The sequence below is a fragment of the Nerophis lumbriciformis genome, linkage group LG31 (genome assembly GCF_033978685.3).
Source record: "Nerophis lumbriciformis linkage group LG31, RoL_Nlum_v2.1, whole genome shotgun sequence".
Taxonomy (NCBI): Eukaryota; Metazoa; Chordata; class Actinopteri; order Syngnathiformes; family Syngnathidae; genus Nerophis; species Nerophis lumbriciformis.
In genome coordinates, this window is record NC_084578.2 from 15,429,387 (window position 1) to 15,444,934 (window position 15,548).

At 37.0% G+C, this 15,548-nt stretch overlaps 1 protein-coding gene across 1 annotated transcript in view; it reads right to left on the reverse strand.

Annotated features, from left to right (window-relative positions):
- esyt3 (extended synaptotagmin-like protein 3) overlaps positions 1 to 15,548 on the reverse strand; it is a 52,854-nt gene that overhangs the window by 22,188 nt on the left and 15,118 nt on the right. Inside the window, exons 9-14 of the mRNA XM_061926535.2 lie at positions 15,312 to 15,488; positions 12,569 to 12,651; positions 9,554 to 9,602; positions 9,329 to 9,418; positions 3,532 to 3,594; positions 3,387 to 3,443 (exon numbers count right to left, since the gene is read on the reverse strand). Of these exons, the coding sequence (XP_061782519.1) occupies positions 3,387 to 3,443; positions 3,532 to 3,594; positions 9,329 to 9,418; positions 9,554 to 9,602; positions 12,569 to 12,651; positions 15,312 to 15,488 (519 nt within the window). The remainder of the gene's footprint in view (positions 1 to 3,386; positions 3,444 to 3,531; positions 3,595 to 9,328; positions 9,419 to 9,553; positions 9,603 to 12,568; positions 12,652 to 15,311; positions 15,489 to 15,548) is intronic.

Consider the following 15,548-nt stretch of genomic DNA (forward strand, 5'->3'; position numbering starts at 1 on the left):
ATAGAATATCCTTGCCTCCATTTAAAATGCAACAGAAACCACGTGAGGATACATTTTAGACTTTCATGCGTGCAATCAACAAAACGCCTCGAGCAGGCGGTTTAGGAAGTTTAAAATTCCATACATTCCAGGACAGAGCGAGTACTCTACACCAAACAGATGTTTTACTCAGATAAAACAACCTGAAAGGTAACATTTTACTAAGGAGCTTGCTGATTTTTTTTCCCCACATTTGGAACACGTAGCAATATGTGAAGAATACAAAATTAGATTTTGCACGATAACTTTTGGAACAATAAAATTGATAGCAATGAGAGGGTTTAAAATTAATATCTTTTAATTCCTGTTTTTACTGAAAAGTATTCATTGAAATACTTTTCCTCAAGACCTGTTTAGGTTTGATAAATAACAGTGAGAAGGAGTTCTAGGTCATCGCTGAATAAATGTGACAGTACTTGTGCTTGTCCAGCAGATGGCGGCAATAACAAGGCCATGCTCTAGGATTTACAAGGGTTCAGGCTCTAACCTACACAGGCCTCTCAAATCTTTGAAAAGGTCATTTACTTCAGCAGTTGAATTTAAAAAGTAAAGTCTGAGTGAAATACTTCAATAACGTATTTCTTAACATCTTTATAATTTTGATGCTTAAATGTACAAGCTTTAGTATAGCCTGTAGAGGCCCGATGATCTGGAATGAGATTGATAGCTTTATAAAAGAATCACAATTTTAAAAAGCGTTTTAAGCAAAATGTATTGCAACGTTATGCTTAGTATATTTAGCACACCTCTTATGGCTGAGGAAGTCACATTAGTCGCATAATTTTGGTCTTGACCTCTGTATGTATGATGAGATTATCGCAGATCTTCAAGATGCAACATTGTAATCAAATTTGAATAATAGGATATTGAGACTGATTTGGTGGATTTAAAGATTCCTTTTTTATAAATGTCAACCTGTTGGTAGGTTGGTATGAAATTTTAATGGGTATTTGGTGGGTAGATTTTGAAATTAATTGTATTAAACTGTATTTTGTATATTATATGATGATGTATATTTTAACTGTGGGTCCCTGTCCATAAAATGTGCGCTTCTAGGGATTACCTTTTTGCAGAACGGACTCTGATATTAACAAAAGAAACAATAATGTAATACACAATTATATCTCTCTGTAAATAAATAAATATGCATGCTAATACAAATTAGCTGTCGCTCAGATGTCATAACATTTGGAAAATTGCCACATGGTTCAATATTGTAAACTACCTGTTCACATTCTAATCCAAAATAATAACTGCAAAAACTTACTCAAGTTTTCTTAGTTTGAACTGAACTTCTGAAATCAAACTTCTTTTGCACAATAATTTAATTTTTGGAGATCCATATACTGTCTTTAAAAAAAATATGTATTATTTTTATCTTTATATATCAGTATATTTAAAATGCTTTGAAATATTTTATAATTTTTTATTATATACTTTGTTTTTTTTTTGTCCTGTCCAGTTTCTCAGGCAAATCATATAGTTGATGTAGATGACCATATCGGCTGTTCAGATTTACTTTACAAAAGAGAAGTGTAGGATACTTCTCTTGTTGCCTTATTTGTATTTGACTTTATTAAATGTATTTATATTATCATTTGGTGCAGCCGATCCGGAGCAGGAGGGGATAGAAAGAGAAAAAAAAAGGAAGACAGAGGGGGAAACTGTGGGGACAAGAGGGGGATTAGACAGAGAGACAAAAACAACAACAGCAAACACAACAACAACAACAACAACATCAGCAAATACGATATGTACAAATATGATGGTAAAAGTCATAGCAAAGAAGCAGTTAGCAAAATAAATAATAATACAGAAATATATATAGTATTTAGTTGTTATCAACCATATACTTCCAGTTTGGTTTTGACTAGCAGAAGTCAGAACTGTAACGAAAAACAACTTAATTACAGTCTTATCTGAATGATATGATATTTATATTAAAACTAGTAACATATTAATCATATAGTGTAACAAAGCAGCGCAGTATTGAATAAAGACAAACACGTTCTGGATCACACAACACTCTGCATTCTATACTGTTTAATAGTCACTCCGTATATAACCTAATGTGCAGAGGTTTGGGGTAATAATGACATAAGCACAATATATATCCACTCATTGCCCTGCAGAACAAAACAATAGGGGTCATTTATACGGCAGAATATAGGGATCACACAAATATATGTTTCTCACAATCAAAACTACTAGAATTTAAGGATCTTGTGGAACTACAAACAGCACAAATTACATTAAAAGCAAAAAAACTATTCACTGGCTGAAAATATTCAAAGGTGATTCACTGAAAGGAAAGGGGGTTACAAATTACGGGGCGGGGTTCCAATCTTAAAAATTCGGAATGTACACACAACACGAAGAAACTTTTATGTTTCAATATTTGGGGTTAAACTATGAAACAGTTTGAATACGTGGTTAAAAGAATGTTCAACCCTAGTTCAGTTTAAAAAGCGATACAAAGACATTATTTTCAACATATACAAGAAAGAGGGTTTCTTACAATCACAAAGTGTCTACTTTATTTATTATTCTAATTATATGGGTAGTTATTTACTTGTTATTGGTTGGTGTTACTGTCACATAGTACTTATGTGTATGTGTCTATATATGTATGTGTACATTGTACTTAAATACTTTTTTATTGTGCTAAAGAACAGTGAGTAAAATGTTATTAATAATATATTGCAATAAAATCAGTAAATGAATCATTGTATATAATAATAATGACTAGAAAGCTAGGTACTTCACTTTTGGCACTCCTTTTTGGGTATGAAAAACCTAACCAATACCTATTGTTTTCATTTGTAATGTGTTTTCATCATGAAGTATTTGTTTCTATACTAAGATTAGTTCCTTTTTTTTTTTTTATTACTATTTACTTTGCTTTGTTTTTAATGTGTCCAAAATAAACTGCCACAACCTTCCTTAAGAATGAATTTAGTTGCAACATATTAATGAACTATTTATTGTCCTCAAAGAACAGCACATATTATGAGGACATTTGAATATTATTACCAGTCAATCACACCGACACAAAAGACAATGAATAATACAATAATGGTAAGTCTTACACCAAAATATTCCTTTACATAAATAAACAAGTATCTGTATTCTCCTTGAATGGCAAATCAAACTTCAAAATTCAAAGCTGAGGAAATGCTGACAACAAAGCGACGGGCTGGTTATTTACACCCATGAACTCGACACACATGCAGTGAACTGACAGGAAATACCAGCTTTAGAGAGATATCAGCATGGAAATAAAAAAGCATTGTGTAAGGGCAGCAGTCTTACAACATTACTGAACTCAAACATTGCAATTGTCTTACCCGAGCTTCTCGTGCATGCTTCCTTTTGTGATGATTCTCAATTTCACTACTGTCTTTCTACAAACAAATACATGAATGTTATTCACATCATTGTTGTTCCTTGATGGGTGAATTCTAGTTCACCATATTGAAGGTTACTACTCACAGGTAGGTTTGAGGCATTGTCCAGATACACTGCAAGCATTGCACAAGCGTGGCCTTCAGTAGACTGAAAAAAAGAGCATTTTAGAATCTTTACTTGTAGGCATGATAAAACATCACCCTGCATGACTATTCGCCCTTTGCGAACTACCGCATTTTCATTTTTCGGACCATAGAGCACACAGGATTATAAAGCGCATTGCCGAAGAGCGGGTCTATTCAGGTCTTTTTGTATACAGAAATCACACCGGAGTATAGGGCGCATTAAAGGGGAACATTATCACCAGACCTATGTAAGCGTCAATATATACCTTGATGTTGCAGAAAAAAAGACCATATATTTTTTTAACCGATTTCCGAACTCTAAATGGGTGAATTTTGGCAAATTAAACGTCTTTCTAATATTCGCTCTCGGAGCGATGACGTCACAACGTGACGTCACATCGGGAAGCAATCCGCCATTTTCTCAGACACCGAGTCAAATCAGCTCTGTTATTTTCCGTTTTTTCGACTGTTTTCCGTACCTTGGAGACATCATGCCTCGTCGGTGTTTTGTCGGAGGGTGTAACAACACGAACAAGGACGGATTCAAGTTGCACCAGTGGCCCAAAGATGCGAAAGTGGCAAGAAATTGGACGTTTGTTCCGCACACTTTACTGACGAAAGCTATGCTACGACAGAGATGGCAAGAATGTGTGGATATCCTGCGACACTCAAAGCAGATGCATTTCCAACGATAAAGTCAAAGAAATCTGCCGCCAGACCCCCATTGAAACTGCCGGAGTGTGTGAGCAATTCAGGGACAAAGGTCCTCGGTAGCACGGCAAGCAATGGCGGCAGTTTGTTCCCGCAGACGAGCGAGCTAAACCCCCTATCGACCCTAGCTTCCCTGGCCTGCTGACATCAACTCCAAAACTGGACATATCAGCTTTCAGGAAAAGAGCGCGGATGAGGGTATGTCTACAGAATATATTAATTGATGAAAATTGGGCTGTCTGCACTCTCAAAGTGCATGTTATTGCCAAATGTATTTCATATGCTGTAAACCTAGTTCATAGTTGTTAGTTTCCTTTAATGCCAAACAAACACATACCAATCATTGGTTAGAAGGAGATCACCGAATTCGTCCTCGCTTTCTCCCGTGTCGCTGGCTGTCGTGTCGTTTTCGTCGGTTTCGCTTGCATACGGTTCAAACCGATATGGCTCAATAGCTTCAGTTTCTTCTTCAATTTCGTTTTTGCTACCTGCCTCCACACTACAACCATCCGTTTCAATACATTCGTAATCTGTTGAATCGCTTAAGCCGCTGAAATCCGAGTCTGAATCCAAGCTAATGTCGCTATAGCTTGCTGTTCTTTCCGCCATGTTTGTTTGTGTTGGCTTCCCTATGTGACGTCACAGGAAAATGGACGGGTGTTTATAACGATGGTTAAAATCAGGCACTTTGAAGCTTTTTTTTAGGGATATTGCGTGATGGGTAAAATTTTGAAAAAAACTTCGAAAAATATAATAAGCCACTGGGAACTGATTTTTAATGGTTTTAACCATTCTGAAATTGTGATAATGTTCCCCTTTAAGTATCTTGTCTTTGCGGTCTATTTAATTGAATATAGGTTGAAAAGGATTTGCAAATCATTGTATTTTGTTTTTATTTACGATTTACACATCGTAAATAAGAGTTGTAGAAATTATTGAAAACTCAAGACATCCATGACATTATGTTCTTTACAAGTGTATTATATACACTTGTTATATATATATATATATATATATATATATATATATATATATATATATATATATATAGATAGTAGCGTGAGAAAGAGAAAAATAGACCAGAGGTTTATCCCAACATGCCTATTTCGTGGTTACCCGCTCATAACCACGAAACAGGCATGTTGGGTTAAACCTGTAGTTAATGTCTCCTTCTCACGCTACTGTATACCATGCTCTACATCCATGTATTAAGCATTGTTTTACAGAAATCAATCCTACGCTATATTTGATCTGCTTGCTCAATTCTGACAACCGCATAAACACTGCAAAAGTTAACCATTTAGCTTTAGCAGAGATGCTAACAGCCCCTTTCACAGACAATATATTGTTTTGCTTTCTTCTACCATTGCTGACATTCTTCTTTTTTTGTTGTTGTTACATGAAAACACTTGATTTTGTATATATATATATACAGTGTTGGGACTAACGCGTTACAAAGTAACGCGTTACTGTAACGCCGTTAGTTTCGGCGGTAACTAGTAATCTAACGCGTTATTTTTTATAGTCAGTAACTCAGTTACCGTTACTACATGATGCGTTACTGCGTTATTTTACGTTATTTTTTATGTAGTATCGGCTAGAAACTGAGGATCTGAGTGTGTTTTATTCCAGCGAAGCAGAGACGTGCTTCTGATTCTTCCTCTGCGCTCTCTGTGTGTGCGTGTGACTGTGTGTCTGAGTGTGGGAAGGGGAGGGGAGGGGAGGGGAGGGGGGGGGGGGGGGAGGGGTGCGCAATACAACCGTTGGCCAACAAAAAAGTAACCACAGAACACTATACGACTATACGGTATAGTGTTCTGTGGTTACTTTTTGGTTGGCCAAGCGGACGTGACGACAGGCTGTCCCCACTCAGATCCGCACAGACCGGGAGGGGGCGTGCCTTAAGTCCGGCTGGAAATCGGCAGAAATTTGGAGAATGGTTGTCCCAGGGAGAGGCAGTGAAATTCGGGAGGGTTGGCAAGTATGAGATATTCTCACTTCTTTTCTTTTGTCGAGCACAATTTAGTTAAATGTAAGTTGTGTCTTGGATCAAAGATCCCGTCTACTGCCCAAAACAACAATTCAAATCTGCCTGGTTAGGCTCTGTGTATGTCACGTGTGCCTTCCTTGGGTGAAACCAGCTTTACAGCTATGTTGTTGATTGATTGATTGATTGATTGAAACTTTTATTAGTAGATTGCACAGTACAGTACATATTTCGTACAATTGACCACTAAATGGTAACACCCAAATAAGTTTTTTAACTTGTTTAAGTCGGGGTCCAGATACAGATATATACTATCAAATATATACTAACATCATAATACAGTCATCACACAAGATAATCATCAGGGTATATACATTGAATTATTTACATTATTTACAATCCGGGGTGTGGGATATGGAGGGGGGGGGGGGGGGTTTGGTTGGTATCAACACTTCAGTCATCAACAATTGCATCATCAGAGAAATGGACATTGGAACAGTGTAGGACTGACTTGGTAGGATATGTACAGCAAGTAGTGGACACAGAGAGAGAGAAAAAGTGTCTACATTTGATTATTTACAATCCGAAGAGGTATTATGTGGAAGGGAGGGTGTTAGTTTAGGGTTGTAGTTGCCTGGAGGTGTTCTTTTAGTGCGGTTTTGAAGGAGGATAGAGATGCCCTTTCTTTTACACCTGTTGGGAGTGCATTCCATATTGAAGTGGCATAGAAAGAGAATGAGTTAAGACCTTTATTAGTTCGGAATCTGGGTTTAACGTGGTTAGTGTTAGTGTTATTATGCTGTTTGTTACTTATGTATGTTATGTTGCAGCTATTTAAAATAGTTTTGTCAATTTGTTCTGGCCTGAAATAAATTGGCCCTTTGAAACATATCTTTGTCTTTGTGTGTTGTATGTAGAGCACATTGCTTAGCAGAGTTCAGTGATGCAAATGTATGTCAAGTTGATCAACAGATTGTATTATTCTCCAGTGCAATAACAGTACTGAAATGAAGGCTAAAAGGGCATTAATGGGAGCTTTAAAAAAAAAAAAAGTAGAAGAAGTAACTAAATAGTTACTTTTCACAGTAACGCATTACTTTTTGGTGTAAGTAACTGAGTTAGTAACTGAGTTACTTTTGAAATAAAGTAACTAGTAACTGTAACTAGTTACTGTTTTTCAGTAACTAACCCAACACTGTATGTATATATATATATATATATATATATATATATATACTGTTTAAAAAAAAATTGAAGATATGTTAATTCTAGTCAAAAATCTAGTTAAGTTTTGTACATGTGTTTTAAAAAGCTGGTTTCATTTTTTAGTGCAGGTAAACATACCAAGTGTGTGTGTGTGTGTGTGTGTGTGTGTGTGTGTGTGTGTGTGTGTGTGTGTGTGTGTGTGTGGGATGGCGATGTTTGACTTAGGGCGGGTTCACTTTTGGAGTCAAAATTTGATGCTACGACCCTGCGTGTATGTGTTGTTTTTCCCTTTTTAAGTGGATTGATATTTTTATATTATTTAAATGTTACAGTCCCTGGCATGATCCAAATGTGGGACCGTGCCAGGCCCACATACCAAACTGGTTTGTAGTGCATAGAGACCACAGATTTAATGGATCCAGTTGGCAGTGACTAAATAATCCAGCATCAAGATGGAAAACCAGAAATATTCAAATTAATTATTTTGGGGCCCACATTTTCAGAAACCTGAAGACCATAGGGAAGGACTTCTTCCTTCACTATTCTTATTTTGTACATTCCAGAGAACCAGCGTCCTCTACAGTAGACATTTGATTTTGGTCTGTTTATTTTGTCAGTTACAGTAGTGCTCTGCTCCTTTTCTGCCAATTGAATAACCTTGAGTAACACCAATAGTATAACTAAAGAATTTGAACAAATGAGTACTGACTGCATCTTAAGTCAACAAGCTACAGCAACACCTTGGTTACATTAATCACATTAAAAAACCCTTTTTAATTTTCAAATAAGGACATGACTTGGTGCCTTGAGGAACACCTCAGTAATGAAAATGCCAAGTTTGGACCCCAGTGTTCTATGTTTGCTGCCAGCAAAGTAAAAATGTCAATGCAAGGTTCTGCCAATGTGTTTACAGTGATACTCTATACCAGTGGTTCTCAAGTGGGGGTACGTGTACCCCTGGGGGTACTTGAAGGTATGCCAAGGGGTACGTGAGATTTTTTTTAAATATTCTAAAAATAGCAACAATTCAAAAATCCTTTATAAATATATTTATTGAATAATACTTCAACAAAATATGAATGTATGTTCATAAACTCAGTGCAGCACAAGCTCAGGTTTCTCACTAAAATGTCTGTCAAAAAGAACTGTAAAAAGAAATGCAACAATGCAATATTCAGTGTTGACAGATAGATTTTTTTTGTGGACATGTTCCATAAATATTGATGTTAAAGATTTCTTTTTTTGTGAAGAAATGTTTAGAATTAAGTTCATGAATCCAGATGGATCTCTATTACAATCCCCAAAGAGGGCACTTTAAGTTGATGATTACTTCTATGTGTAGAAATCTTTATTTATAATTGAATCACTTGTTTATTTTTCAACAAGTTTTTAGTTATTTTTATATCTTTTTTTCCAAATAGTTCAAGAAAGACCACTACAAATGACCAATATTTTGCACTGTTATACAATTTAATAAATTAGAAACTGATGACATAGTGCTGTATTTTACTTCTTTATCTCTTTTTTTCAACCAAAAATGCTTTGCTCTGATTAGGGGGTATTTGAATTAAAAAAAACATTTCACAGGGGGTACATCACTGAAAAAAGGTTGAGAACCACTGCTCTATACAACAAGAGCTCTCTAGTGTTTTTAGAAATGTCCTGCAAGTGTTTGTTTCCCAAGTTTTAAATTCAACTTGTGGGCCGGTATGGTGTCATTCCAATGTAGATCAATATAGAATGCTACGAAAACATTGACACTTTGGCTTTGCGCTACAGTGTCAAGAGGAGTGGAAGCCCCATTGGACACCACTGATGTAAACAGTAAAACGGTGAAAAAAATGTATCGTACCTCCTTCAGCAGAGAAGAGTCACTTTGAAGTGAAAGCCAAAGAAGCTTCAGATGGACTTCTCCATGTGGGACACCTTCAAGAGTAAACCACTAGCACATAAGAGTGGCAGTGAGATACAGCAATTAGAAAATACATATAACAGTGTTCAGCTTAGCATGGCACATGCTAAGAAAGCAGCGTATTTCATTCCTAAAAAAAAAAAAGAATGTTGTGTTTTAACAAACCTCATCAATCTCTTTACGTTTCTTGACTTCTCCGAGATCCAGGTGATACCTACAAACCAAAAGTACAAATGAGCAGTGAAAATGTTTGAAGTTGGTCCCTCTTATCATTGCAAATATTAAAATAACACAGCCATTTGTTTGTGCTGGTTTGTACTAAAAAGTTATATATTTTTTCTAAATTACATTTTTGGACTGGTGACATCATCCAAAGCAGCTAACATGGCACAAACATTTGGGATGTCACCCGTGTGAATAATAAAAAGTAAAAACATAAGAGGCTTAATCGTACAAATGTAGCACAATCATTTGGGATAGTCTGTAGACAGGAGGGGTCCGTCTGCGTATGAATAATAAGTTACGGCGTGGCGCAGTGGGAGAGTGACCGTGCGCAACCCGAGGGTCCCTGGTTCAATCCCCACGTAGTACCAACCTCGTCATGTCCGTTGTGTCCTGAGCAAGACACTTCACCCTTGCTCCTGATGGGTGCTGGTTAGCGCCTTGCATGGCAGCTCCCTCCATCAGTGTGTGAATGTGTGTGTGAATGGGTAAATGTGGAAGTAGTGTCAAAGCGCTTTGAGTACCTTGAAGGTAGAAAAGCGCTATACAAGTACAACCCATTTATCATTTATTTATCATTTACCATAAAAACGATCAGAGTTAGACAAAACTATTTTTGTAGCACACACGTTTGGGACAAGTTTGAGGAGATTTTGACCAGGGGCTTTTTATGAATAATAACCCGTTAATAAAATACAAATTATAATCATTACATAAAAACTATATTAGACGAAACAATTTGCAGCACTAATATTTGGAAAATAAGAAAACAAAAAGAAGACACAGGGTGAAGAATTGTGGGGACAAGACAGAGTGAGACCACAACAAAACAAAAACAACGGAAATACATCAGCAAATACGATACCGGTAATTATAATGAAAAACTAATTAGTGGAGTAAATAGTTATAACACACTAAAGACGATGAATAATCAACATTACGATCGCTACAAATGCAACAATACAGAAATGTAATGAATAATTAGATTACAAGAGAAGGGTGATAAAGGGGGGGAAGAAGAGCGGACCGTATTAACCTTTTACATTGTTATGATAAAGTAAATTATATTTATACAGTGCTTTTTCTCTGGAGACTCAAAACACTTTACATAGTCAAACCCATGATCTACATATCTAACTTACGTTCAAACCAGTGTGAGTGGCACTGGGAGCAGATGAGTAAAGTGTCTTGCCCAAGGACACAACAACAGTCTACCAACTAACTACGCCGCACCCGTAAAAGATAAATGAAGCTTTAGCAATGGGTCGTGTTTTAATATGAATGTGTATTTGTGTACACTCGCATGTTTGAATGGGTTTGCTGAAGCATGAATGCATGCATGCATGTACGTATGTATGTATAGTCGTGGTCAAAAGTTTACATACACTTATAAAGAACATCAATCAATCATCCATCCATCCATTTTCTACCGCTTATTCCCTTTGGGGTCGCGGGGGGCGCTGGAGCCTATCTCAGCTACAATCGGGCGGAAGGCGGGGTACACCCTGGACAAGTCGCCACCTCATCGCAGGGCCAACACAGATATCAATCAATGTTTATTTATATAGCCCTAAATCACAAGTGTCTCAAAGGGCTGCACAAGCCACAATGTCATGGCTGTCTTGAGTTTACAATAATTTCTACAACTCTTAATTTTTTGTGATAGAGTGATTGGAGCACATACTTGTTGGTCACAAAAAACATTCATAAAGTTTGACCCAACCTCCAGGCTGATGATTTTAGGTTGTCCTGAAGAATTTGGAGGTAATCCTCCTTTTTCATTGTCCCATTTAAAGCACCAGTTCCATTGACAACAAAACAGGCCCAGAGCATAATACTACCACAATGCTTGACTGTGGGCATGGTGTTCCTGGGATTGCTGGGTATTGTGGCCAAACAACTACATTTTTGTTTAATTTGACATCACATGAACAAAGATAAGACCTTCTGGAGGAAAGTTCTGTGGTCAGATGAAACAAAAATTGAGCTGTTTGGCCACAATACCCAGCAATATGTTCGGAGGGGAAAAGGTGAGGCCTTTAATCCCAGGAACACCATTCCTACCGTCAAGTATGGTAGTGGTAACATTATGCTCTGGGTCTGTTTTGCTGCCAATGGAACTGGTGCTTTAAATGGGACAATGAAAAAGGAGGTTACCTCCAAATTCTTCAGAACAACCTAAAATCATCAGCCCGGAGGTTGGTTCTTGGGCGCATTTGGGTGTTCCAACAGGACAATGACCCCAAACACACGTCAAAAGTGGTAAGGGAATGGCTAAATCAGGCTAGAATTAAGGTTTTAGAATGGCCTTCCCAAAGTCCTGACTGAAACGTATGGACAATGCTGGAGAAACAAGTCCATGTCAGAAAAACAACAAATTTAGCTGAACTGCACCAATTTTGTCAAGAGGAGTGGTCAAAAATTCAACCAGAAGATTGTGGATGGCTACCAAAAGAGCCTTATTGCAGTGAAACTTGCCAAGGGACATGTAACCAAATATTAACATTGCTGTATGTATACTTTTGACCCAGCAGATTTGCTCACATTTTCAGTAGACCCATAATAAATTCATAAAAGAACCAAACTTCATGAATGTTTTTTGTGACCAACAAGTATGTGCTCCAATCACTCTATCACAAAAAAATACGAGTTGAAGAAAGTATTGGAAACTCAAGACAGCCATGACATTATGTTCTTTACAAGTGTATGTAAACTTTTGATCACAACTGTATAAGTGCATTAGTATGACAGGGTTATTTTAATATTTGCGATGATAAGGGGGGCCAACTTCACACAGGTGAGAAATGTACGATTACAACATAGACAATTACGCAACATCTCAAACTATGGGGGTTTAGGCATTACAAATCACATTCTTTGTTTAATAAATCTTTAATTTATGTTAAGAGCTCTAATCATTAAGGGCATTTTTACTAACAATAGTATCAGATTTTTTACCTTCCAACAAAGTCATCTTTGTCCGTGTCTTCATCAAATAGCTCCACCTCCAGCTCTTGGCCAGGGGCCTCATGCACAACAAACTGCACACAAACAGAACGCATGTTTTTGCATTTTTGTTATACATCTATTTTAATGAAAAGTTAGTTTATTTACATTAACTTGTAAAGACAGATGGAGTTAAACAGACTCTAAAGATATTGGAGCCCATTTATGTCGACACCCCCAGACTGGTTTGAGTGACGTTTGTCGAGACAACCAAAACGAGCCACTTTTTGCACATTTACTTGTGACTTTGGCCATACACATAAGAAGAATGGTCCATAAAGGTAATCTTTTGACATTGCTTCCCTCCATTTTTATTTGTATTCTTTAATTTCCACATGATATTTTATACTCTTATTTGGCATAGCTGCTGCGGTTATCTTGTTGGATGACTCGACTACAATGGCATAAAAGCTTGCACAGTGCACAAATGTGCACATTTTTATTTCAGTGGCTAACAATAAAATTAATAAATAATAATAAATAGGTGCATTTTGTTTGTTGCTGTGCTGGACCCCAGACTAACACTGCCATTATTTTGCTTTGACATTTACTTAACACTGAATAGGAAGTCACTGTGTGCATGTTTTAAGGCTGTATACTGTAACTACATGTTGTCGTTTCAGGCTGCTGAGCGTTAATGATGAAGTTGACAATATTATGAGACATCCACAAGAGCGGACCAATTTTTCATAGAAATTAACCCTAACTTACAATAACAACAAAATGGGGAACCAAAGGCCTATATGACAAATCATCTTTAAGTTATCCAGGATCTCCTCTTTGCTATCTGGCTTAACAAAGCCGAACATTAAAGATGTAGGATAAGCAGAACTATGAAGCTGGATTACAACTTAGTCAAATCAGGACTTTCTAGTCTTGTGATGTGTGTTCATGTGATAGGGGCGTGGTTAGCAGCAGATCACAAACAGGAACAATGTACCGACAACAGAGCAGTTGTGTTCATGTGGGAAGAACAATCTATTACATAAAGCACAAATAATATAAATATATTCCACTTGTTAAAGGAAATAAGGTTGCAGCTGATAAATGCAAGAAAGGAGGCTGGCAGAAAATCAGACTACATAAATGCATAGGTTTGCCACATTATGCAATATATTACTACTTTTTAGTGGTTTAATTGGTCATTATTCTATGTTCCGTTCAATTCTTCCAGTTTCCAGCCAGGTGGTAACAGGCGAACGTGGGAGCAAATAAAGAAATATGAAAATAACACATAAAGGGGTAATCATGTCATATTAGTGCAATGCTTTAAGTATCTTTTAAAAACATTATTGTTGCACACTTAAATATACAGTAACATTTAGAAATGTAAACAATTGTCTTTCATTTTTATAAGCACTGTAAGTGCACTTATCTTTGTGTCATTGTAAACATATGACCCCTAAGCTAGGACAGACTAGACAGTCATTCCGGCAAAAATCTACAATTTCATCATTTAATTCAAAGAGAAAATAAAAGGGTTTTGCTGGATGTCGGCAAATCCTTGCTTTTAATTCTAGTATCTGCGTGGGTCTCCACAGGATTGTCAATCAACGGTGAGGTCATTTTCAGACAACTGATTGGTCAGGACCGGAGCTTTATAGCGGGGATATTATTCTAAACTGTTTGAGGGCCCACATTTCTAAAAAGCTAAGCTTTTTTTAAACCTTTGATTACCCAAAAAAGTCCTACTGAAATGTAAAATCTCTTCTGCAAGGTGAGTGAAGTGCCTTGCCGAAGGGCGCAACAGCAGGATTTGTGCCAGGAAGCCTCAAGTTTCTGGACGACTGCTCTACTATGTGAGCAACTATCCTTTTTATTTCGAGAACCAGCTTCCTCTGCAGTGGACATTTGTTTTTGGTCAATCAATTTTGTCAGAGTTACATGGATTTACAAAGAGAAGCGCTATACTATTTTTAGGAATTTTTTGCAAATATGTAAGTCAGTTCTGAACTGAATTTGGGGGGCTGGTCCGGTGTAATTCCTGGGCCGGATTTGGTCCCCGGGCCTCCAGTTGAATAGACCTGCTTTATAGACTCTGATCTCTTATTGGTCTGTGGGCGATACTGGTATTGGCTCTAAACTAGGGCTGAAACTAACGATTAATTTGATAATCGATTAATCTGTCGATTATTACTTCGATTAATCGATTAATAATCGGATAAAAGAGACAAACTACATTTCTATCCTTTCCAGTATTTTATTGAAAAAAGAACAGCATAATGGCACCATACTTATTTTGATTATTGTTTCTTAGCTCTTTATAAATAAAGGTTTATTAAAAAAAAAAAATAATAATTTAAATAAATAAATATTGCCTCTGCGCATGTGCATAGCATAGATCCAACGAATCGATGACTAAATTAATCGCCAACTATTTTTATAATCAATTTTAATCGATTAGTTATTGCGGCCCTACTCTAAACTTGTATCCTTGAACCTAGCCTGCTCCCGAGCAGGTTAGCTCAGGAGCATAAAAAAAACCCATGGTGAAGATCCTGCTAAGAAGTTACTTAGCTTGGTCGTACTGCATATCCAGACTTAATCCTCAAATGTATCCTGGATAAGCCAGAAATCCTCTTTCAAACAGGCCTCAAAACTTGCTAAATTGGTTGACATACGCGGGTTTGTCGACATAAACTTAAGCTTGTTCAATTATAGCCCTAATTCATTAAGCAAGAACGTATTATTCTACCTCATAGACTTCATTCCATGTCGGGTTCAAATTCTCTTTGACAGTCTTGCTCTTGACCCTTCGGTCGCCGACACGAAGGTTTGCATAGGGGTCCGACTTGCCCTTCACCAAACCCAACATGTACGTATCCTTGGCCACCAGGTTTCTGGCCTCCAGTAAGTGAACTCTCACCACTCCCTGAAGAGCAGACTTGGATTAAACTTCAACATTGCACTGCATAACAACAACAACACATTC